General features: G+C 33.2%; 1 protein-coding gene across 6 annotated transcripts in view; it reads right to left on the bottom strand.

The window, feature by feature from the left end:
• Positions 1 to 22,735, bottom strand: part of LOC143256630 (transcriptional coactivator YAP1-like) — a 57,292-nt gene extending 34,557 nt beyond the window's left edge. For 5 of the 6 annotated variants that reach the window (XM_076514092.1, XM_076514091.1, XM_076514088.1 and 2 more), the window contains exon 1: positions 22,049 to 22,729. In XM_076514092.1, coding sequence (XP_076370207.1) covers positions 22,049 to 22,533 — 485 coding nt within the window. In that variant the 5' untranslated portion in view covers positions 22,534 to 22,729. Of the gene's footprint in view, positions 1 to 22,048 lie in introns of all 6 variants that reach the window. The other variant, XM_076514093.1, reaches the window with a different exon arrangement.
• Positions 22,736 to 23,943: the final 1,208 nt, after the last annotated feature.

Raw genomic sequence — 23,943 nt, forward strand, 5'->3', positions numbered from 1 at the left:
GGAGGGCGAGCATGTTTGGTGCGAGTTGGTGCGAACCCACGACCCTCAGATTACGAAGTGCATGCCTTAACGAGCTAGGCCATGCCGGGCCCCGTGCAAAATCTAACAATAATGGTGACCATTTATTGAACATACCCATATTAATGGTCCTCAAATTATGGATTATCTTTACAATACCTAAATATTATACAAATATAAACTCGTTTTGTGTGGTTTTGATTTAAATAATAATCATTTTATTGTTTTGTTTTGAAGTTTCTAAATATAGATAATGTAAATATTAGTGGAAATAAATAAACTTAGGAACTTTAAAAATGTTTCATTTGTAGAAATAAAGAACAGTTAAATATACGTTGTATTTTAATTTATAACAAACATCAAGTAAATCATTACCAAATAAATAAAAGCACAAAACTGACATTCACTAAAGTAATGAGAATTATACATAATAGGTCTTCCAAAAGGATTTATTTGGAAAGCCATAAGCATTTTATTAACCAACACAGAAGGTTTAAAATTTGATTAACAAACTAAAACTCCAATGCATTTTTGCAAAGATTTAATTAATTAAAACAATTCAATGTCTTTTTGTGAAACATTTAAACACAAATAACAATTCTAAACACAGTTATCTAGTTTTTAAACATTATACAATAATCAGTAATAATAACGACAAACCACTTTTTGTGATTTGATCAAAAACATACTAGTATGTCAAGAACAGATATATTAATCACACAAAATTAACTATTTCCTTTCTCAACCATATTTTTGATTCCCAATTTTTGATTTACTAATTATTATTATTAATGAGCAAAATATATCACTTTCTGAAATCAAAAGAAGTACTTAAAAACATTACATAAGACCACAAGGGCACGATAATGTATAATATGACATGTTCAAAAACTGTTCCGTTACATTTCTTTCAAACTCAGCAAATGTTTTCATACTATTTTTAAAATCAGGTTGTTCTCTTGACTATTTGATTCAAAAACTTATTAAAGCTCAAACAAACCAAAACCAATAAACATGTACTAATAACATTGACTAATAAATTTAGAAATCTGTATCACCAGATGTTGTGAAAAAAATTATAAAAAAATAAATTGGCAAAATTTTATTTTTGTAATTGATAAAATTCTAAGCAATTATTGGATTTATCCAAAGAGAAGAATTCACCAGGGATTGAAATATCAAATTCCTAAGAAATTTAACTTTCCTTGTGGAATTTCAACTCTCTTGGTTCATTTTCCTGACCAGGAATGCATTGTTCATCTGTATTCCTTTAGTTCCGACCAAAGAAAGTGTATTGATGAATGGATTAAATAAATAAAAGCCTATTTATGAGGAAATGCAACATTACATGAGGGAAAATAATCTTCCTGATAGCTTTTCCTTGAGTGAATGTAATTTTATTTCATTATTTTCCTATTCCTGATCACCAAACAATAGAACATCTTGAAAAACTTACACAGTATTATTAATAGTTTTAACATATAGTTTATAGTCTATTTTGAGTATGCTTACAGTTTGTGGTAGCAACATTTCAACATTACTTTCAAACCTTTACAAGTAAATTAAAATACAATTTCTAAACTGGAAACTAAAATATCATTTCTTACTACTGTTAATGTTTCACATGAACAACTCTAGTTTCCTATATTCAAATTTAGAAACATTTTGGAAGAACAACTAAGAATAATTCTCCATTTTAATTTAAACTGTTATTAAATTCTATTAATTTAAATGATTTTATTCTAAGTAAATGTAATAATTTTGTAATATACAAATTAATTTTCTGTACAATGTGCAAGTTTCTTTAGTTTATTATTTAAAATTTTAACACTCCTACGAAAAGTGGGGCCTAATAGGCCCCGGAGCAACTTGAAAGGTTATTAATATTAGGCTAATAATTTTGTATTTAAATGAAATTGCCATTTGAATCCATTAATGAATGGATTAACGAGATTCCCACTGTCCCTATCTACTATCTAGCGAAACCACAGCCAGGGGAACGGGCTTGAAGAAATCAGGACTAGAAACGTCTTTTCGTAGGAGTGTTAACTTGTATATACATTTTTTAATTTGGAACTTTGTGTAACATTCTGTCGATTGTAATACACTTTGTTATGAGAATTCTAATAATATTACTATCAATAAAAAAAAGCACGATTATAACAGTGTATGTGTGTCTTCCTCTAAAGACAAATTTGTAATTTGAAACAAAATATTTTCATGCAAAAAATATGTCTGTGTAGATAATACACTGATGTCTATTCTTCAAGGAATCCAATCAATATTTTGATAAAAATTTACTCAATAATTCTTGTTATTTAATGATCAAGTTGGCTCCATATATGATATTAATCACTACAGGTCAGGCAAAATTACAAAAGGTCAACCAGTGAAGATTTTAACACTTCAAGCTCAATGTGCCTGTACAATATTAGTCACACTTTTAAACAAAACATGCAGAAAAAAAATATATGTTATTACTTCAATCGTTTCAAAAATATTGCACACTGACAATAACTAATTTCAGGCATTCAATAGTAGTTATTGAATTTCTTTAACCTAAGGTATTCCTTATAAAATAAAAAAATATGTGAGAAATAGCGTCCCTCACTGAACAAGAATTACTTGAAACTTTCACTTAAGAAGAAATGACATTTCGATAAAAAGTGACTCTGTAGACGAGGCTCTGAAATACAAACTATCAAACGTGGACCCAGGCTTGTTTGTTGAGGTTGATAGAAGAAAGCAAAGTGTCTAACACACCACACCGGTTTACCATGGACACGGTGTACATACCACGAAAGGGAACCTGTGCCTAAGGCCACGGTCTTCACATGCCGCTCTTGCCGTTGGCCTCGTGTCCTTGAGTGCAGAGAATGTAGTCTTGGACTTGTTTGAAATGTATGACTACACAAGGTATTTTCGTTGGAAAAAAAAACAAACCCAAACAAATTCGATCTTGTTTTAATTTTTAATACCTACATAATGTTAAAAGTATCATTTTTCATCTAGTTGCCAGCATAAACAACTGATACACACTTTACACCCTAAGTATTAAATAAAGCATTACTGTTAACACTTACGAACGGTGCTATAAAAAGACTAAATTTATAACAGCATTTGAAGTATACGTATCATTTAATAATTTCTTCTTCAGAGCTATTCAGCAGATAAACTCTTTACAATTGTTTGTTCGTTTTTTAATTTCGCGCAAAGCTACACGAGGGCTATCTGCGCTGGCCGTCCCTAATTTTGCAGTGTTAGACGAGCGAAGGCAACAATTCATCACCACCCACCGCCAACTCTTGAGCTACTCTTTTACCAACAAATAGTGGGACTGACCGTCACATTCATAACGCCCCCGCGACTGAAAGGGCGAGCATGTTTGTGAGACCGGGATTCGAACACGCGACCCTAGGATTACGAGTCAAACGCCTTAACTCACTTGACCATGCCGAGCCCACTTTTACAATACAAACAACAAACATGAAACCCGCTCTATTCTCCACTTGTCCTCGAGAAATCCACCTCTAATTTATAATAGATGAGAATTCATCGAAATTAGTAAGCCTCAATGGCAAGCCGTGAAATGAACGATAGAATCAGTTTCATATTTATTTATTTATTGGTACTTCTGTTTTTCCACAGATCATATAGCGAGATAACATGGATCAACTTTACCCATTATTTACTTTTTTAACATGGTATATAAAAGTAAAGTTTTTTTTCTGGCGATTTCAACACATATACGAGTTAACTGCTGAATATCCAAAGTTTAGTCACAGATACGTATTCAGACTTACCTCCAAAACCTATACCTCTGATGAATATGCTATCCATGTATAGCATTTTGTGGATTTCTTCAGATGATGCCTAACGTGTAACAAAATTCGCCTTCTTTATGAAATACCAGTAATACAAACAATGATTCTTCATACCCGTTACGAGTAGCTAATAATTAAAATATATTTTAAAGAATATTCACAAGTACGACGTTTGATTGGTTTTGTTTTATTTCTTAATTTCGCGCAAAGCTACATAAGGGCTATCTGCGCCAGACGTCCCCAATTTAGCAGTGTAAAACTAGAAGGAAGGCAGCTAGTCATCACCGCCCACCGCCAACTCTTGGGCTACGCTTTTACCAACGAATTGTGGAATTGACCATAATATTATAACTCTCCAACGGATGAAAAGGCGAACATGTTTGGTGTGACAGGTATTCGAACCCAAGACCCTCAGATTACGAGTCGGGCGCCCTCACCACCTAGCCATGTCGGGCCTTACTAGTAATTAAAATATATTTTTAAGAATACTCATAAGTACGACGTTTGAAATAATTACTGAATATAATAAATAGATTTGACAAAAACCATGTTCATTTCTAAGTATATTTCTACATAAACATTATAGATGGCCAATTGGTGGCCCAAGAAGATAGCTAGCTTAGTTTTCATAATAAATTGTTAAATAATACCTTGATTAAACACAAGAAATCGTATTATGAGAATTCAGTCAGTAATTTTCTATATTTGTCCAATCTTACGCTTTCAAATGCAAGTTCGGAATCTTACGACTTCCGTGATGACTGCTGATTTAAACTATCTTTGAAGTTGTACAACTTTATATGTAACATAATAAACGTATACAATTCTGTTTGTGTATAAAACCGAAACTTTTCACTCTTTACGATAGAGTAAACCAGTCTTAAGTTTTGAAAATGTACTTTTCGCTCGTTTTTCTTCACTCAGCGTCAAATATTCTTGTTCTATTTTTCTTATTCCAGATTTTATTCCCTCAACTGTTTTTTCATGCTCCCCTTACAAAACTATTTTAGAATTCACTTCTTTTCTTTGTTTGAAACCCGGATCATAAATTAAACAAGCTTCTGGGTTGTTGTCTAGACTTGTCTACAGACATACAAGGAAGGGCGTGGCCTAGTGGTTACCGTTTTTGACTGAAAACAAGAAAGTCCAAGGTTCAAACTCTCGCTATGCTGCTGAAAATGTTGCGAGCTTTTAGCGGGTGCGTCATAAAAGTGACAACTAATTAATTTAGAAATTTAATCAAAAGTGGCCACGAAATCGGTGGGCAATGTTGATTGTTTACCCTAACACAGGTCAGTTCTCCTAAATTAGGGACAACTATGCTAAATCATGAGGTCTCTGACCTGGCCGGTTATAACAAGGCAAACTTCAAGTTCAAAATACCAATTACAAATATATATATATTAGTAAGCTCTCAAAGTCTTTGCGTGCAAAGTTTTTGCTTTTTTAAACAAAGTATACTTTCGATTAACTGTGTAATTAAAAACAAACAAACAAACTCTGAGTGCGTATGAGAAATCCACGAAGCGTTAAATTTGTCTTCGAAAATTGCTCGTTGCACCTGTAAACCTTCTCTTCTTAATACTGCAAATGAATACACTACTAGAAAGTCTTCGTATTACACAAACCATAGGCCCGGCATGGCCAGGTGGTTAAGGCACTAGATTCGTAATCCGACGGTCGCGGGTTCGAATCTCGATCACACCAAACATGTCTTTTCAGCCATGGGGGCGTTATAATGTGACGGTCAATCCCACTATTTGATGGTAAAAGAATAGCCCAAGAGTTGGTGGTGGGCGGTGATGACTAGCTGCTTTCCCTCTACTCTTACACTGCTAGATTAAGGATGGCTAGCGCAGATAGCCCTCGTGTAGCTTTGTGAGAAATTCAAAAACAAACAGTACAAACCAAAACTCGTCACGTATGATTTTTTTCGTGTGTTCAAAGTGTATTTTTACATTTTAACACAAAGTAAATTTTTGATTAATCGTGCAATTAAAAACGTTAAAGCTGATTGAATTTGAAATATACATGAAGCGTTAAATGCATGTTTACAAGCAAGAAAAAAAAATTAAAGACGAGGCTGAAACCTCTTGAAAATTGTGTTTCGACTTCCTCTTTCAGTACCGAAAATGAGTACATCATAAGCTTCGCCTCCTCGCATTTCACAAACCAAAGTTCGTCACGTATCGTGTCATATTCGTGCACCTATCTGATCATGTGCGTCTTTATCGTGCTGTCCTCTATCAAGATGTGACAATTGCGAGTTTAATAAATTAATACTGTATTTTAATAACTCTTGTCCTGTAATAAACTTGTGTTAGTTTCAGAAGTCTTAACACAGTTGACGATATAAAATAAACCCGCAGAAGTTCCACATAATTGAAGAATAAATTTTTAAAAAATCGCAAAAACAACTTGCTATAATTTCTTAGAAAATACATGTTGCTCCTTCTCCTAACTTGTGTCTATATACAATGGTTTACTCTGATGTGACAAAAACGTGTATGAAACAGCAGTTATCAGTAAAACCTGATACAGATATATTTACTTCATTATCTAAAAGAATTATTTCAAGATAATAAAATCTTTCTGCACACTAGGGGGATCTGAGAAGAAATTGTTACATCTTCATTCCCTCCAATGGTTTTGGGATAGTCATGGAACGTTGATCTCGTGACAGACTTAGATGAAAGAAACTGGTGTTAATAAGATAATAATATTAACTTAATTCCACATATTTTACGCCTCAAAATACCGGCAAAGAAAAGGCTAAGCCGTGAACTAACACTTAAAGTCTAATAAAATAGCAGTAGTCGGAAAGATAGTGCATTAAAGATTCGTAAATACAAGAAATTGGTCTGACAATGCAAAAATAATCACATTCATTCATCTGAATTATGATGCTTATTGAATTTCGCGTAAAAGTACTCGAACGCTATCTGCGCTAGTCATTCTTAATTTTGAAGTAATAGACTAGACTAGAGGGAAGACAGCTAGTCAACATCATCCATCGGCAAGGGCGCGAACCATGGAACTGAATCCACAGTCCAGCAACCATTAGTTCGTGCTCAACTCCGTCGTAAATGGATGTTGTATGCATAACAGTAACTTTCTTCACAACGATTTATTGTATACCTCGAATTCTGTCGTATCTTCACATCCAATACAAGTAATGCAGACAGAAAAGCAAAACAACCTTAAACAAAAGTCTGTAATAATAATGAAAAATTATTAGCTACATTTGAGGAATATGCCTTCGTTAGGCTTATCTCTTAAAACTACAAAATGTACGTTACTTTCACAGTTAAGCCTAACAAAGGAGATATGTCCTAAACGTAGCTACTCAAATAATTTTAGCTACGTTATAAGAACTACGTGTTTTAACTTTTTTTCTACAATATCTCTTGCACAATTTTTTTACGTCTTGCGGACTTTGTTTTTAGTCTTACAAAAAGCGTAACTAACAATCAGTAGACAGAAATGCGCGTTTTTATAAAATAAAACAAACCTGCGCCTTGTATATAAAAAAGAAGCAATTAAATACTCACATTTGTGTAACTTTATAAATAAATGAACAAAATACAAGACACACAAACAGTTACGAAATAATAAAATGTGGTATTTAAGTTCAATTATAATGAGTGGTGGACGATTTTAAGATAAGCCTGCCACCTTACGTACACCTATTTACAGGACAACTCCAAACGTGTTATTTGAGATGTTTTGATCTCTAAACCTTAACGCCAGAGCCTAAAAACTGAACGACAGTTACATAAAAATATATAAAATTAAGACTGTGTAAAATAAGCACGCAACATTAAGTTCAAACTAAATATGTGATATTATAATTTGAAGTAAATAATTTTAAATTCAAAGTAAATAATTATAATATTATTAAGTAAAAATTTAAAGTAAATATCTGCGATGTTATAAAAAAATGCAAAGTTCATCGACAAATTATTCCACATTTATTTATGTCTCATTGTGTAAAACAACAAATGTTTCAAATTCAGTTATTTAACTATTACTAATATTTATGTTCAAAGAGGTTGTCAGAGAGTAATGTTTTATAGCTTGAAATTGAGGTAATTCAATTTTTTGTCGTTGTCTCTCTCGGGCAGAATGTGAACCCCAGACTTTTCGCATACCAGCTTAGCCTAACTTGGTTTTTTTTTTTTTTCATACAAAATTCTGATATAAAATGCATACATAGAAATTAACACATTTGTTAGTTTTTAAGTATTTCTTTATGCCCTTCACAGTGATTGGTAAATATTATAGCTTATACTTTTGTTTCAGGCGATGAATAGCACCAACTTTCAAATGGCAAAAAACTTTGTGATTTACGTTTAATTGAAATAAAACATTAAAAATTAAAATTTTGAACAATAAATCTATGATTTAAGATAACTTCGTTTAACACGTGTAATTATTTTGTTTTATACGTACTACAGTGGCATGTCTACAGACTTACAACGCTACAATTCGGGTTTCGACATCCGTGGTGGGTACAGCACAGACAGCCCTTTGTGTAGCTTTGTGCTTAACATTAAACAATTTATTGTGTAGCATATTCTTCGTTTTATTCTACCTGTACGTCTGTATCATTCATTCATATATAACTTTGTATAGTGAATGTTTCTGTTTAGGCCCAACGACCAATCTATTTCAATATGAAAGGTGCAAATTATAGTTAAGCCTGTTTGGGGACGTATTTTCGTACAAACCTTACGAATGCTTGTACTAGCAGCTTGAAACACACATCTATAAACAATATCATACAATAAAGCCTAATAAACATTTCAAGACGAATTCCTCTACTTAAACTTACTTTAAAGCAACAATAGTCACCATGAACAACTCACTAAATGGGTCAGCCATGTAAAAACGTTGTTCATTCTTGCCGGAAATGTGATGAAAGCAGGTTATGCTAAGTTTAAAAGAAAGTTTCCCTTATCAAGTAGGACAGGGTTAACTGTAGTGTGTTTTACCACTGGAATCCATCAACAACACGAAACCATATGGAGAACATCACGAACACATTAACAAAGACTGAAATTTCATCCTTATTACAAAGTCACTCTCCAATTTTTCTTACAGAAAATCAAATAAAAAAGAACAGAAGTTGAAAAATAAAATAATAATAACATTAACCAAATCGTAGCTCTCGAATGTGGATGGAACATTAGTATTAAATGTGACTTGCCACGAAATTATATTTTTGTCTCCCAGGAGTTCAGCTTTAAAGTTAAGATCTCCTCACACAAGGAATAGGGGTTCGATCCTTGCAGAAGGCATAGCACAAAGAGCATATATGCGTGAAAGACGTCTATATTACTGGTAAATGTCTATAAAAAAATCAAATATTTTGTACCACAAGATTTCAAGTTTCAGTTACATTTTCCATATAAAGGCTCAGTTACCACAAACTGGCCAACTTACTTTATCCACACAAATAAATTTTCTTCACATTAATAAACAGGAGTTAAGAAAATGACGTGAAATATTTTATTCTTTTACTTTTAATTTACTTGAACAAGTCTCTAACTGGGCAAAAATGATAGAATCTTGGAGTGCGTTTTTTTCATAGCAAAGTCACATCGGATTATCTGCTCTGTCCACCGAAGGGAATCGAACCCCAGATTTTAGCGTTGTAAATCCGTAGACTTACCGCTGTCCCTGTCGGAAATAAAACTGTCGAACATAATCTAATTTAAAAAAAAGAGTGATGGTGGATAAAATAAATCGACAATACAGACATATATAAACACTTTTTCAGATTAGGCTTATCTATTACAAAAAATTCCCATTTTAAACAGGGCTTTTGGATTTCAAAACAACAAATAGTTGATACTTTAACACATAAAACATACTATTTTGATAAGTAGAATAAGCTCTTTAGAATTATTAATTTTATATTCATATAAAATAACTACAAAGTAATAACAGCGTTGGTTATTGAATGTGAAGTGTATTTTTATTTTATAATCAAACTTTTTTTTTACTATACAACTGATACCTGCGAAATATAAAACTTCAAAACAATTTTTGAAACAAACACCGAATTTGAGGGGGGGTCTCTTATTGCTACATGGTAACTGTTTTCTGTGTGTTTTCTTAGAGCAAAGCCACATGGGGCTATCTACTGAGCCCACCGAGGGGAATCAAACCCCTGATTTTAGCGTTGTAAATCCGTAGACATACCACTGTACTAGCGGGGGGCAACTGTTTTCTATGGCAAAAAGAAGACAAATGTCTAACCGCTTCTACGAATTCAGAAACATAACTAACTTTAAAGTGATATCGTGTAGGCAAGTTAAACAACACAACCCACCTCATAGGGTTGTCAGATTGGACAGTGGGATTTGACCGTTACTCTTAGAACGCACCAACAGCCCTAAAGTATGAAGTGGGCATTATTTTTATTTACGGTGACAGATCCATAGTCCGGAATGTCAACCGCTGGGCCGTACTCGGTCTCTTGAACCCAATACAATTTTAATTAACAATGTCAAAGAAGGCCAGTGTAGTCAGAACACTATGGTCATTATGTTCGCTTTACATGAATAGTCTGCGATCAGGAGCCATAAGTTTAATAAATTTTCTGATCTTACTTCAAAATAAAACAAATTAAAAGAATATTATTTACATCACAGTGAAGAACCTTGAGGCCTTCCTAATATTTTCAACAATTAATAAACTTCAAATAAATATTTATAATATTCTATTGTACATCTTTGGCAAAACTTCAAGTAAACATGAGAAGAAAATGAAATCTTTGCCGAGTGAAGGATCCAGTTGATGAATCTTCTTGAACACGAGGGTTTGATTTTTAAGAGATATCCTCGCACACACACAGCAACTTTGGTGTTTGCACCAACTATGCAAATAATAAAAAAGAACCAAAATTAAATAGTTTTTAACTTAGAGCTCTAGTGAGCCACGCCTATGGATTAAAGAATATTCATACACTTGTAAACAGAGTGACTAACCCTGCTTGTTTAAAAGAAAACAGGGGCTATTTACATTCACTACCTGAACCTAACAATTACAATAAACGAAGAGTAAACCGGGTCCTACTAAAACCAAAATAACTACAGAAACGATGCCAACAAATTATGTCTGGTGCGAAAAAAATTAGCGTCAGTGCCAGCCAAGAAAAACGCTTTTCTTGTCATGCCAAGGTAGGCGGCCATTAATGTGTTCTTTCCTGACGTCACAAGAAAGCACTAGCGAGTAATACGCCTCACTAGGATTCTAGATGGCGCCCGACTGTCACTGCTGTGTCACACATGTTATGCTGTATGACGTCAGAAGATGGGAATGAGTCTGTATCAGCCAACAAAATAAGATTAAAAGGCGTCACCACAAGTCTATATACGTTATCTTTTCAAGGTACGAAGAAGCATGACCTATAAAGACGAAAGAAAAGCTCATGTACTCTGTTACACAACTGTGAATCACACCCAACACCGATCTCTGATATTTCTACTCGACTGATAATATCCGATGTCACAAGACCCGACTGCTAAAATAAAGGAACATTAATACAAAAGCGTTTTGATCAGTGTAATTATTATCACTGCTCGTAAGTGAGAAGTAATAGTTAAGATACGAGTTAAAACGTATACCATTGTCTAATTTATACAGAACGTATACCATTGTCTAATTTATACACACCACGCCAGTCGGTGAATTTCCTCTATTTTCGAAGGTATAAAACGTTATTTAATTGAAATTGGTGTGGCTTGGAAATTTCACATTAAACCAATTGGTTTTTATACTCAGAACTTTGTGGAAGGCTAAAGCCTCAATACACATAATTGGCATTCCTTGTATGCTCCATGAATATAAAATCGTTATCCAATCAATACCAAAAATTACGAAGCATTACGCATTAATCCATCTATACAGCGTTCTAGACTTACAATTCTTCTATGCAAACCAAAAACAAAACGTTGTTGGTTGGTTGTTGTAAAAAGCAAAGCTGCACCTGTATTTTACCAGGCGAGCACAAGTCTCACATTAATACGTTTCCTGTACTCTTAAGATTTCAATGAAATATCAGAGCCCACGATTTCAACACTTACTGTGAGCAGGCTTTAAGATATTGACAGTTTAAACCATGGGACGCAAATTGAAACAATGATCAGCAAAAAAGAAACCAAACCAAATTTATTTGGTGCCTGTGACGAAAAATCTTTAAACAGACGAATAGCAAAATCATAACAGCACTGCAATGAGTGCCATTCGTTCACCTTCTATTTCCAGTATAAAGAGCTTAAAGCACAAATAATCCTATTTCAGCGATTTACTATTCATAAATTAGGGCCCGACATGGTGTTTAGGGCGCCAGATTCGCAATCTGGATTTGGCGAGTTCGAATCCAGTTACCAAATATGCTCTCTCTTTTAGCCATCAAGACTTTATAAAATCACGGTCAATTCCACTATTCGTTCGTAATGAGTAGCCCAAGAATTGGCGATGTGTGATGTTGACTAGCTAGCTATCTTTCCCTTAGTCTGTTACTTCAAAATTAGGGACGGCTAGCGTATATAGATTTGCACGAAATTCTACAAATAAAATTTTATATTAGAAAACGTAGCATCTGGCAAAGTAAATGAACCACGCTCATGCCGTTGACTCAAAATAATCGCTAGAAATATCAAAGTTGTTATTAACTAATTACTTCAATTTATACTCACGAAAAGCACGCCTTGTGAATAGTGAGAAAAAATATTACTTTTGAGAAACGTAACCGTGCGCTAAAACATCCACGCACAAGAATGTATAAATGCGAAACAAATACAAAAGGTCTTACACGTGAAATCAATGTGGACCTAGCTTGTCAATAAACGTAATTAAGAATTTTTTTAACCTTTAATTTTAAACCAAGATCTATGTTTCGTGGTAACAATCCATGAGTGACGTTCGGGTAATTTAATTATATTATTTTAAGAAACAGCAGCCATATTATAAAAAAAACCAAAAAACTCGTGTTCAAGAACGATTTTTGTTTGTTTTTGAATTTCGCGCAAAGCTACACGAGGGCTATCTGCGCTAGCCGTCCCTAATTTAGCAGTGTTAAGACCAGAGGGAAGGAAGATAGTCATCACCACCAACCGCTAACTCTTGTACCAACGAATAGTGGGATTGACCGAACATAACCCCCCAGGGCTGAAAGGGCAAGCATGTTTTGTGTGACGGGAATTCGAACCCGCGACCCTCAGATTACGAGTCGAGTGCCTTAATCACATGGCGATGTCAGGGCCGTTCTAGCATGAAGCGTGTTAGAAGCTTTGTATAGTGTAAATTCATTTATTCACAAGTAGAGAGCTGAGTTCGAGCTTTTTCGCTGTACTTGTGTCATAACAGTGACAGTCGATCATTTAGCATAGATGGTGCTAACTGGCTGCCTTCTGGTCTTTAGTTCCTTAGTTGTGCTATAAATACACAATACAATGCAATTTTTCGCATTCAATTTTTTGTTTGTTTGTTTTTAGTATACACACATAGAAAAGCTTAAAAAACAACACTATTAAAAAATGTAACTGGCTTATGCCGTCGGGGTAAAGAAAGTTACAAAATAAATTCAAATGATAATGATATACAAGTATATCCACCTGTACTTCTGACTCGTTTCTAGAAGTGTGACTTCCAGTATGTTATGACTATATACATACCTTTCTGTGGTTTTTTTTATTAATAACAGAACGTACTTTCTTAATAGGTTTCTTCAAATAGTAAAAATAAGTCATTATAGATGCAGAAAAACATGGATATTTGTACGTTTCACATATTACGACTATCGTTTTGTCAGTAAAAAAGCACCGTCGCATTCTTTGAACTTACAACGATAAAACCCAGGGTTCGTTTCCTCGCGATGGACAGAGCGCAGACAGCACACTGTGTGGCTTTCACGCTGAAACAAACAAACATTCCTAGAATGTCGTAAAGTCCGTCATTTACAGTCTTACACCAAACCGCCACGAGCTAAGCATGAAACATCAATTCGATGATACAGGTAGGAGGCAATGCCTTAGCACATAGTCAAAGCTTTATTTATACGCAATACGTGATCAGAATAAATAAGTGACGGTGTAGTTGGTCACAAAACATATACGTTCTTATATAACTGGATAACTTCTTACTGAATATACTGAAATTCTTAAATTGTACAGGAGCCTTTCAAATACGCGAATCTATCTAACAAACATTGCAAGGGCTAGTTATTATCCCTATAATTTATAATGTTAACACAAGAAAAAAACAAGATTTGTAACGCATGCAGAACCTTAAGCTTAGTAATGACTTTCCAGATTCTGTTTATTTTAATAAGCAATTCTGGTTCTATAGGAAAATTTTCATTTCCTTAAAAGTTAGTTTTCACTTTAGTAGCGATTTAAATACCATATATTTACGTAATTACGAATGAGCCATTACAAAGAACTTTGAAGGATCACCTTCTATGGAGTCAGATCCATTTAATCACCCAATCTTTCCTCTTATTACACCTTGTACTTCCCACAGAACCAGGGACACAACAGTTAACAGCTCCACAGTACGACAGTTTCAAGGATAATGTTTTCAAAAAAATACGGGTTAGTGTCTAATTTATCAGTAATTCACGAAAGATCGGATTCTATAAATATCAATGACCAGGATAATGAAAGTTATCTACATATATATATATATATATATATGATTCGATGTATCCTAATTATTTTAAGAAAGATATAGTGAATTAGCTGACACCATACGTGGGACCATTTTAAATTATACGTAGGTAGTTTCCTTTGATTAGACGTCAATGATAATGTGAACATATTTCAATGATAATAATAGAAGGTTGTTCCCTGTCTACAAGGGCTTAAAACTCTGTAACAAACATCTGCCAAACTGGTAACAGTTGAAAATCGCAATCTGGTGTAGCCTCAAGGATTTCTCAGAAATCTTTTTCCGCTTGCTCTATAAGCGTTAGAGGGAAGTAAAGAAGAGTGGACGTCCTTGGTCAACAGACTGGACCCTCCGCCGTGAGACAAAACAACTGTGGGTAAAAGGGAAAGATACTTCTTGCGTCTGCGTGGGATTTTGTTCACGTGAGCAAACACCACGAGTTAAGTGAAGCGAATAGCGTCACAGGTGTGCACTTCTTGGACTAACCAGTGCAGTCCATACCAGACATAGTTGTTTACCCACAAGAATGGAAATTCTAACATAAGTTATAATGTGCGAAAATAAGAATACAACTTCTGAATTTCGTCTAGTGGTTATTCAAATACACATATATATTTATATCATGTAAAGTGACAAGCTGTGGTTCATAGATTAAAATAATAACAAATATAGTCGTTGCATCTTCGTTACTTAAACTAAATATTTTCACATATTCTAAGAAAACGCAAATTATTCGATACCCTTTCGTGTCCGGAGCTATCCATATATACTGTACATAGTTATCCAGAGCTATCCATTTACATCGTACATAGTTACTTCGCGTGACATCCGGTTTTTGATTGAGAACGAGATATATTACGAAAATTAAGTTTTTAGTTTACTTTTTTTTTTTTCAGAGTTTACATGTAGACTTTGCACAAGGGCTACACGTGCATAATTGTCCTTGATTCTCAATTGTCTAAAGAATCATATCTGGTTGCCATTCTTATAGTATACGCACGGGCCCTAAGATGCAGAGCGCGTTTTTACGGCAACCGGACTCGAATCATAGGAAGACTCTTGGATTTACTGTTAGGGCACGCTAGCAAGGGGCCAACACCTGACCTTCTTAACTTTGAAGCTACACTTTGTGTTATTGACGTATAAGTCATCAAAACAAGTTGGCAGTGACACAATGGTTTAGGCTAATAAACCATCTGAACATACACAATCTTAACCTAAGGCGTTACAACGAGAACAAGTGCACACCTTGTGAAACACGTTTCCATACACTACAGCTGCACTAGCCAGCTCCTGTTACGGTGGGTAGTTCAAATTAGCTTCTCTCATATGGCCCAAAATAAAAGTTATATCAAACCGTTATTCTCACGAGAAACTGTTTAATAAAACTTTGGTAATCGTTAAGAATTGTGTAACGTTCAGTAGAGTTTGAGGAATTTATCGGTTGAAGCAGATGGTTGAAATATTGCTGTATGGTTTTGTTGCGATCCTTGCAATTAGAAAAATCATTAAATTTCATTCATACGAAATGTCAATAATCGTACTAATATATGTTTTATAAAACTGAAACCCCAGTTCATTCTCACTGAAGACTGAATATAACAGTTATCAATACATCTACACAGTTCAAAGGATACCAAATCGTATTATTTACATCTTTTGTTTTGGTATGAAATAATAAATCTATACCGTTAGCATAAGCTACACGAAACATTAGTTTAATTACGTCAATTTCCTATTATAGTCACTAATTTTTCAATTAGAAAAACAACGAGCAAAGGTAACTGCACTTCGCGTGGCATTTATTTTGTTGGCTTCACGGGTATGACGGAATGACATACCTATCCATCATTCACTATGCAGGTCTACCCAACAAGAGAGATCTACAAAAGCGCCCATGTCGACTTCGATTAGAAAATCTGAAATGGCCGCCAAACTCGAACCGTTCCTCTGAATGCTTAGCCGTTTAAACTCGATCTTGGAGGGTGATGGGGGAGGGGAGTGGATCTATCCTCTGCCAAGTTGAATCGATACTGGTTCAAAAACCAGACAAACAACTATTTTTAGATTTACACCAGCCAACTCCTCAATGAATACACCACGATGTACTACGCCTGTAGCATGTCACATTTTCAAACATCAACACGTTATATTCCTACTGACCTAAGTTTGTTTTCAAATGTACCCAAAACTTTCTTTGCTTTGTGCATTTGCCCCCATTTTGTAGAGAAAGCAACAGAACAATGGAGTTGGGGAAGGCGGGACACAAGACATCGCTATTTTCAGTTTAAATAGATCATCCTGAAGGCCACGCCTGCAAGCAAGCACTGGCTTGAGTACCAGCCATGAGCCAAAAATAAGTCACTGGCGTAAGCCGAGACTTGGTAGGCCTCACTCGGTTTCTCACTTTTAACAAATGGCTGAATCAGAGACTAAGTTCTCGTTGGAAGCTTGCCGCTTAGCAATGTCATGCCTAAAACATAAGTAAACAGAATAGTCTACACAGCTACTTATCTAACTTATTTTAAAACCACACGAAGATCTAGGGCCAGAAAAAATGTAGCATATTAATACTTAAGGGCCATTTGGATTGTTTGATTAGTTAAATTGTACACAGTAGAGTTAAGCTATCTGTGTAACTTGCACATTTACCTATACACAGACACTCTGCAACTCTTTTAGAATGTGCACATGTACTTGTGATTTAGAGACAATGCTAATCTTTCTATCTGTCAAACGTGGCATCTGTGTATGTAGACACATTTTCTAGGAAGAAAGAAATATATTTATTTATAACTGCCAGTATGCAACATAATTTCAGAAAACGTGGTCGGTCAGATAAAAAGGATGGAACGTGTTATATATATTGTACGATAATTTTTTTCCAGTAACTTATACTTTATTGATAATATTTTGTTAATACTACTGTTAAAAAATTGATATAAAACAGATGCTCAAAACCACACAAAAAAGGCTGTTTGAAATAACATTAATATAGGTTTCAGAGTGTCAACTTGATTCAAAGTAAAATATACAAAGCATGCCAGTGCCTCAACTGAATGTTTCATGTTGATTCTTTATTTTTATGTAAGACATACACACAGATTTTCCACATGTGAGCAAACTTGGGAAGTGATTGAAAAAGTAAATTACACTCATTTGCTTAAAATAAAAAATGCAGTATTTTGTGCACACATTCACATATTTATCAAACTTATATAACAAAGCAAAGAAACGGATTAAAACCTCCTAACACTTAGTACAACCAGTTTCTGTTAATTCACATCTGTTTGTGAAGTTAGAGACTTTTGGGTCAACCTTATAGGCAAGGAAGCCAAGCTATCAACATGTCAAGAGCATGTGATGACCTCTTTACATGAATGAATAGTTTGAGTTACTGGCTACATTTAAAACTTATAAATTATCAGGCCAGACACTTTTAAGTGTATGTGTAATTTATTTACCGACTTTTCCAAAAGTCAGTGTACATGCCAATTTCCTTCAACTGTGTCATAATTAAAGAAGAGCATGTGGGAAACTTTATTCATGTAGAATTCTAATTGTATACTCATAAAGCAGTCTTTTGTAAACATACTGCATTACTGTAACGTTTTTCTGGTTAATTTAATATTGAAACACATGTAAAATACATTTTCTGTCAATCAACAAGACTTCCTTCGCTGCTGATATATGGCATTTTTTGACAAAGAAATCTTCATCTGGAAAACTGTTTAAAACTATTTCCACATTAAACTTTTCATTAGGATGCCAATGCTTAGCTAATCTTTATCTCAATAGAAACTCAACATAAGGTTAACTAAAAGTGCAAAGGCAGAAGTTGATCAATGATTAACATCTTTTTAGACCTTCTATCCAATTAATGAAAAACAGGGCAATAATTAGTTAAACCATATAAAATCACAGCCTGCATGTGTGTGTGTGTATACATGGCTATAGGAATACTTTTTGTATTGGGGTTTGAAAGTTGGCTATAAAAGTTACCAGTTCATAACATTATACCAATTTTAGTTACATTTTCAAAGCATCAACGATTATAATCATAGTAGTTTACTCAAATTCAACCAAGATAACACAAATAGGTTATACTTTATCTATTTTCAAAAACAATACATTTAATCAATTATCATAATATACAAGTTTATAGAAAAAAAATATATGTACAAATATGACAAAATAAATTTGTTTTCAGAAATAAGTCACCCTAGGAAAAACAAAATTAACAATATGTTTGTATTTTATTTTCTTTGCAACATTTCCACCCAATGCCCTTTTCAAACCAGAAGCAAGCCTGTTGGTTAAAGACAACTACAGGTGTTATATGTATACATATATATTTATTTTAAAATGATACAATTATGTAGAATTGCCAAAAAAGCAAAAACATTATATTTGAGATAATTCCTAAGTAGTTTTTTTCAATTTTTTTAAAAGACAAATCTTGAAAAAAAACATTATTTGTGACCTGTAACACAATCAATAGTAAGTTGGTTTTACAAGTGAACACAACTTATTAATTTTTAGTTTCAGCAGGATCAATCAATTTTAATACAAAATGATAAAAGCCCTAGAACTTGAGCACTTTCAAAATATGGACCTTTCTTCTTCTATATGCATTCAAACCAACCAGATGTATTGCTACCATCTATAATATTTCTCTGGCTTTAAAGTTCTGATACAGTAATTACAAGCTTTTATATATATTCTCAGCTCCTATTTCCCTGATGTGTGTATGTGTGTATATAAATATACAAGGCCTTAACAGAAAATTTAACTATAAACTTAAGACTAATAAAGTTTGAGAGTTTGTTTCAAAACTAACATAAACTTCCAAATAGGTAAAAATAAATCAAATTGCAACAAAAATGGCAGAACAGTATTAAAACTCATACATACTTTATAATTTTGCAGTTCTTAATTTACATAATGAGCACAGAAAAACTTCAAACATACAAAGAACAATTACATTTAAAAAAACAACAACAACAAATATTTTATTTTCTACAAAACTAGTCAATAGTTTGATTAAATAATACAGATTAACCAAATAGTTATTGAAGAAACAATAAATGAGGTAACAAAATATTAACATACTATTTACTTTTGATTGGATCAACTTTCACAAAAACTTGTAAATTTGGTCTTACTTCTTGTTATAAATTAAGATTGAGACACAGCTAATGTGAATTATGATCTTTATAACAATTCTACATCACTTTATATTACTGATATGCAATTTTCAAAATATTAACAACAGGAACATTCTCGAGTGAACTGAAAGTATTTTTACAGGGTGTTAGGAAAGTCACTGTACAGTTTTGAAAGCAGCGATAACAGCATTCATTTAGTCTATTTCAAGCCAGCAACTGATATCAGTGTTTAGAAACAAAATAAGAAGGATCCAAGCATGTATTGATGCCAAGGGGGGTCACTTTCAACATTGTTTATAATTGTCATTCATATTTACCTCCTGTATTCTATATTGAAACATGTCTGTTAATATAAATATATAAATGCACAGTGACTTTCCAAACACCCTGTATATATATATATAAATACATTTGTTGTTGTTCTATAGAAAGTATTTGTAACAAACATCCTGATGTTAGTTTTGTTTACTTAGTTAGAGGTATTTAAGAATAAACGATTATCTATATATATATATATATATATACAGGAAATTATACAGACTTACAAAACTATATTTCCTATTTTAAAAAGTGCTTTCAAGCCATTCTGTAATAAAGGTTGAAGGAAAAGCTCAACTTACAAATATTATCTTTTAATTAAATAGGTTTTTATGTGCAATTTGAGGTATATTTTAACAAAAACAAAATAAATAACTTTTCCATAGCAAGCAGAGTTAGTTTACATTTTCAGATTACCCAGGAGTGATACTTAAAAAAAAAAAACCACTTCCAACTAACTTTCTGAAAAATTACCAAACTATTAGGTCAATAATGTGAAAGACTTGAAAGTTTAATAATTATTAAATTACTGATTATGTAAATTTAATCTTTTTTGTTCATATAATTAATCAATTAATTATATTTGTATACAAATATTACTTACTTTTTAAGATATATGTTTTATTTAACTAGTTTAAAAACAATTAACTAATGTAAAACATGGAACAAATTGTACCATAATAAATGTGAGGGCAATATAAGACTAGATATTAAATGCAGAACAAAATGACAAACCAACTCCAAAACTACGATAGTACCTGAACTTAATAATAAATGTTTCAATAATCAGTACTTCTACTATTATTTTAGAACAAAACTGAAATAAAAGTCAAGGTATTAATTATTTTAGTGTTCTTCAGATTATGTTAATGATCTTAAATGTCCACAGTTCTTGTTGCATTTTTAGTCTATACTTCCAACAATCAATTTATTGTTAAGTTACTGACCTGTTTATTTAAGCATGTTTACAAGTTTTCTTTGTTGAGTTTTAAATAACTTGACACACATATGACTAGTATTATTCATTGAAAGTAACTTCACATTGCAATGTTGTTTGATAACATTCCTTAAAGTAAGCTTGAGTCTTTTATTTCAATGTTTCTATCTGAAAATATTCAAATTACATTGATACAATAATTTGTTTTGTTGATAAGTACAAACTTGTACAATGGGCTATCTGTGTACTGCTCATCATAGGTGTTACAATCAAAATTTTATTGCTACATACAAGTCCTCAGGCTTGTGTCTGAGCCATAATTATTCAGACTATACACTTAAAATTCTAGATAAATAATATATTTGAAAAATAACTGTATCAAATCTAGATCTCAAAATAAGAAAAACAAACATTGTTTTAAATCTGTATAACAAAGGATATAAAATTGGACTAACTTTTAATTCATCTATCATTAATAAATCTATATATATGGTTATAACTTGTCACATATTAAAAACAATTTTTAATTAAAAACTAACATTTTTGAAAGATAACAGACCCATCAGCTTGTTTAAATACCTTTATCTGTAAAAATTACATATACATGTAAAGATGCAGAAACTATGAAATTAACACTTATTCTTTTATATGTTTTAATACTACATACATTTAATTACTGCAGAATCAGCTAAATGAAATTTTGAGCACTAGAGAAATACTAAAGAGGGTTTACTAAAAACAAATATTAATTTTTGGACTAAACTTTGTTGATTAATACGGGGAAGTTCTTTTAAAACTATATTGTTACTGAACCTGTGTTAAATTTCGATGGAACATTTTATAATTTCTCTTCGGGTAAATAATTGTAAAATCCTTACATGCAGATTATTTTAAAAACACATCGGATATTTATTCTATAATGATGCCAACATCCTAAAATTCAGTAATTAAATATCGTAAAACTAAACTTGAGGCGGACTCCACACGACAGTACTATGATAATGACAAAAGTTAAAAAAGGCACTTGATTAAATAAATATTATAATAGCTGTTTTTTAAACTCAATGTAACTTAATTAAAATCTCGATAAAGGAATGTCTTACTTTATGAAGTATCTCTGCCCTGATGGCGTTTTTGCCATCTCCCATCCAGGAGGAAGTGACACACTATCAGTACTGTCGGCACTTTGCTGTCTCAAATGTTGGTGCTGGGAGGTGTTTTGCTTGTAAGTTTGTTGCAGTGATGCTGGTGAAGAATGTGTGTGACGATGACTTACAGTTAACCCACTTGTATGTTGCTCTGGCGATTTAGACATTGAATTTGGGCCAGTGGAAGACGGAGGAGGTGGAGAAAATGTTCCCTCAAAACTGGATTCTCGGCTATGTGAAGCAGATTTTGATCCTCCTTCAGGCGGCTGAAAAAAAGATCGCGGAAGGTTTCGGAGTCTCATAGGAGGCCCACTTAGCTGCACTTGGCTGTCTTTCGGAAGCATCGCAGCCTTGAAGAGGTCATCTAAATTCGTTTCGCTGTCGTAACAGACGGTTTGATTGAGTCCTTTTTGCTCGATGACATCCCTTGAGTGGGACATCTTGGCGTTTTTAGTGCTTTCCTGGCTCACTGTAAAAAATGCCCAGGGTCGAAAGTTAAGTTTCGAATACAGTCTATCATGAATCGTCGAAATAAAGCGATGTATTACACAATATTATCGCTAGTTCCCACTTTCGCAGTTCTTTCGCCTAGTTCCCTATCCCACCTCTCTCGGCACAACTCAGGTGAGTACTGTGTTGCGTGTAGGGTATAGAGAATGCGACTGTAGCGCCCCCACCAGATATTTATCAATATGTATATGTTCTAACTGAACTGTTGTATTTAACTACAAAATAACCGTTTGGCATCATCCGTGACTTTTTATTCGCCATTACCTGATACTAAATCTAAAAGGGTTGATTTCTTTAATTATTGTATGACAGAGCAATTAATGAAATTTAATGTTTTAAGTAAACTGAAAAAAAAACCTATTGTGGGAAATAGTATTTCAACTTTCCATTTAGTCGATTTGCTATTTTTATTTATTTCACCACAGAAACGTTGATGATTTTCCATAAATACATTAATATAATGGGTCGTGAATCAATACTAATTTTGCGAATTTCATTGTGTTCTTAAATTTCTCCGTATTTTTATAATTTTATGAATTCTGCAGTTCTTAATGAAGAAACCAGAATAATATAATTATAAGTTATAAAGATAATACATAGAGTTGTGTTCAAAATCAATATCTTCAGTATCATATGTCTGTGCTTATAATCAACAAGGAATAAATTGAGTATATTACTTTTATGAATTGAAAGTTTATATATTTGTTGATGATAATACTTTATTTAATGTTCTATTAATGTTTTATCTCTTATTAGTTTTGCTAGGTTAGAAAATAATTTGAAAAAAATTATTTTAGGGAATTTGTAGGACCAATCTATACTCTTTTTTTTGTTTCGCATAATAAATTCAGCTGTTTATTGCTATCTGTGAAACTCCTGAATCTTTTAAAATCAATCAGCCATATTCATCACCATTTTATTTATAAATAGTTTGTTTTTCAATTTCGCGCAAAGCTACACAAGAGATATCTGCAGTAGCCGTCCCTAATTTAGCAGTGTAAGACGACTAGAGGGAAGGCAGCTAGTCATCACCACCCACCGCCAACTCTTGGGCTACTCTTTTGCCAATGAATAGTGGGATTGACCGAACATTATTAATGCCCCCACGACTTAAAGGGCGAGCATGTTTGGTGCGACGGGGATTCGAACCCACTACTCTCAGATTACGAGTCTAGCGCCTTAACCAGCGGGCCATGCAGGGTCTTTTCTAAATACTTGGATACAATAATATCGAAGTTATCTAAATACACTGAATGACTGTCAATGATAGATCTTTGTACAAGATATGAATCCACAACTGTTAAAAACCTTTTAACATTTAACGTCATCCAGTGAAAGGT

Source organism: Tachypleus tridentatus, chromosome 7, assembly GCF_004210375.1.
Source record: "Tachypleus tridentatus isolate NWPU-2018 chromosome 7, ASM421037v1, whole genome shotgun sequence".
In the NCBI taxonomy this organism is placed as follows: domain Eukaryota; kingdom Metazoa; phylum Arthropoda; class Merostomata; order Xiphosura; family Limulidae; genus Tachypleus; species Tachypleus tridentatus.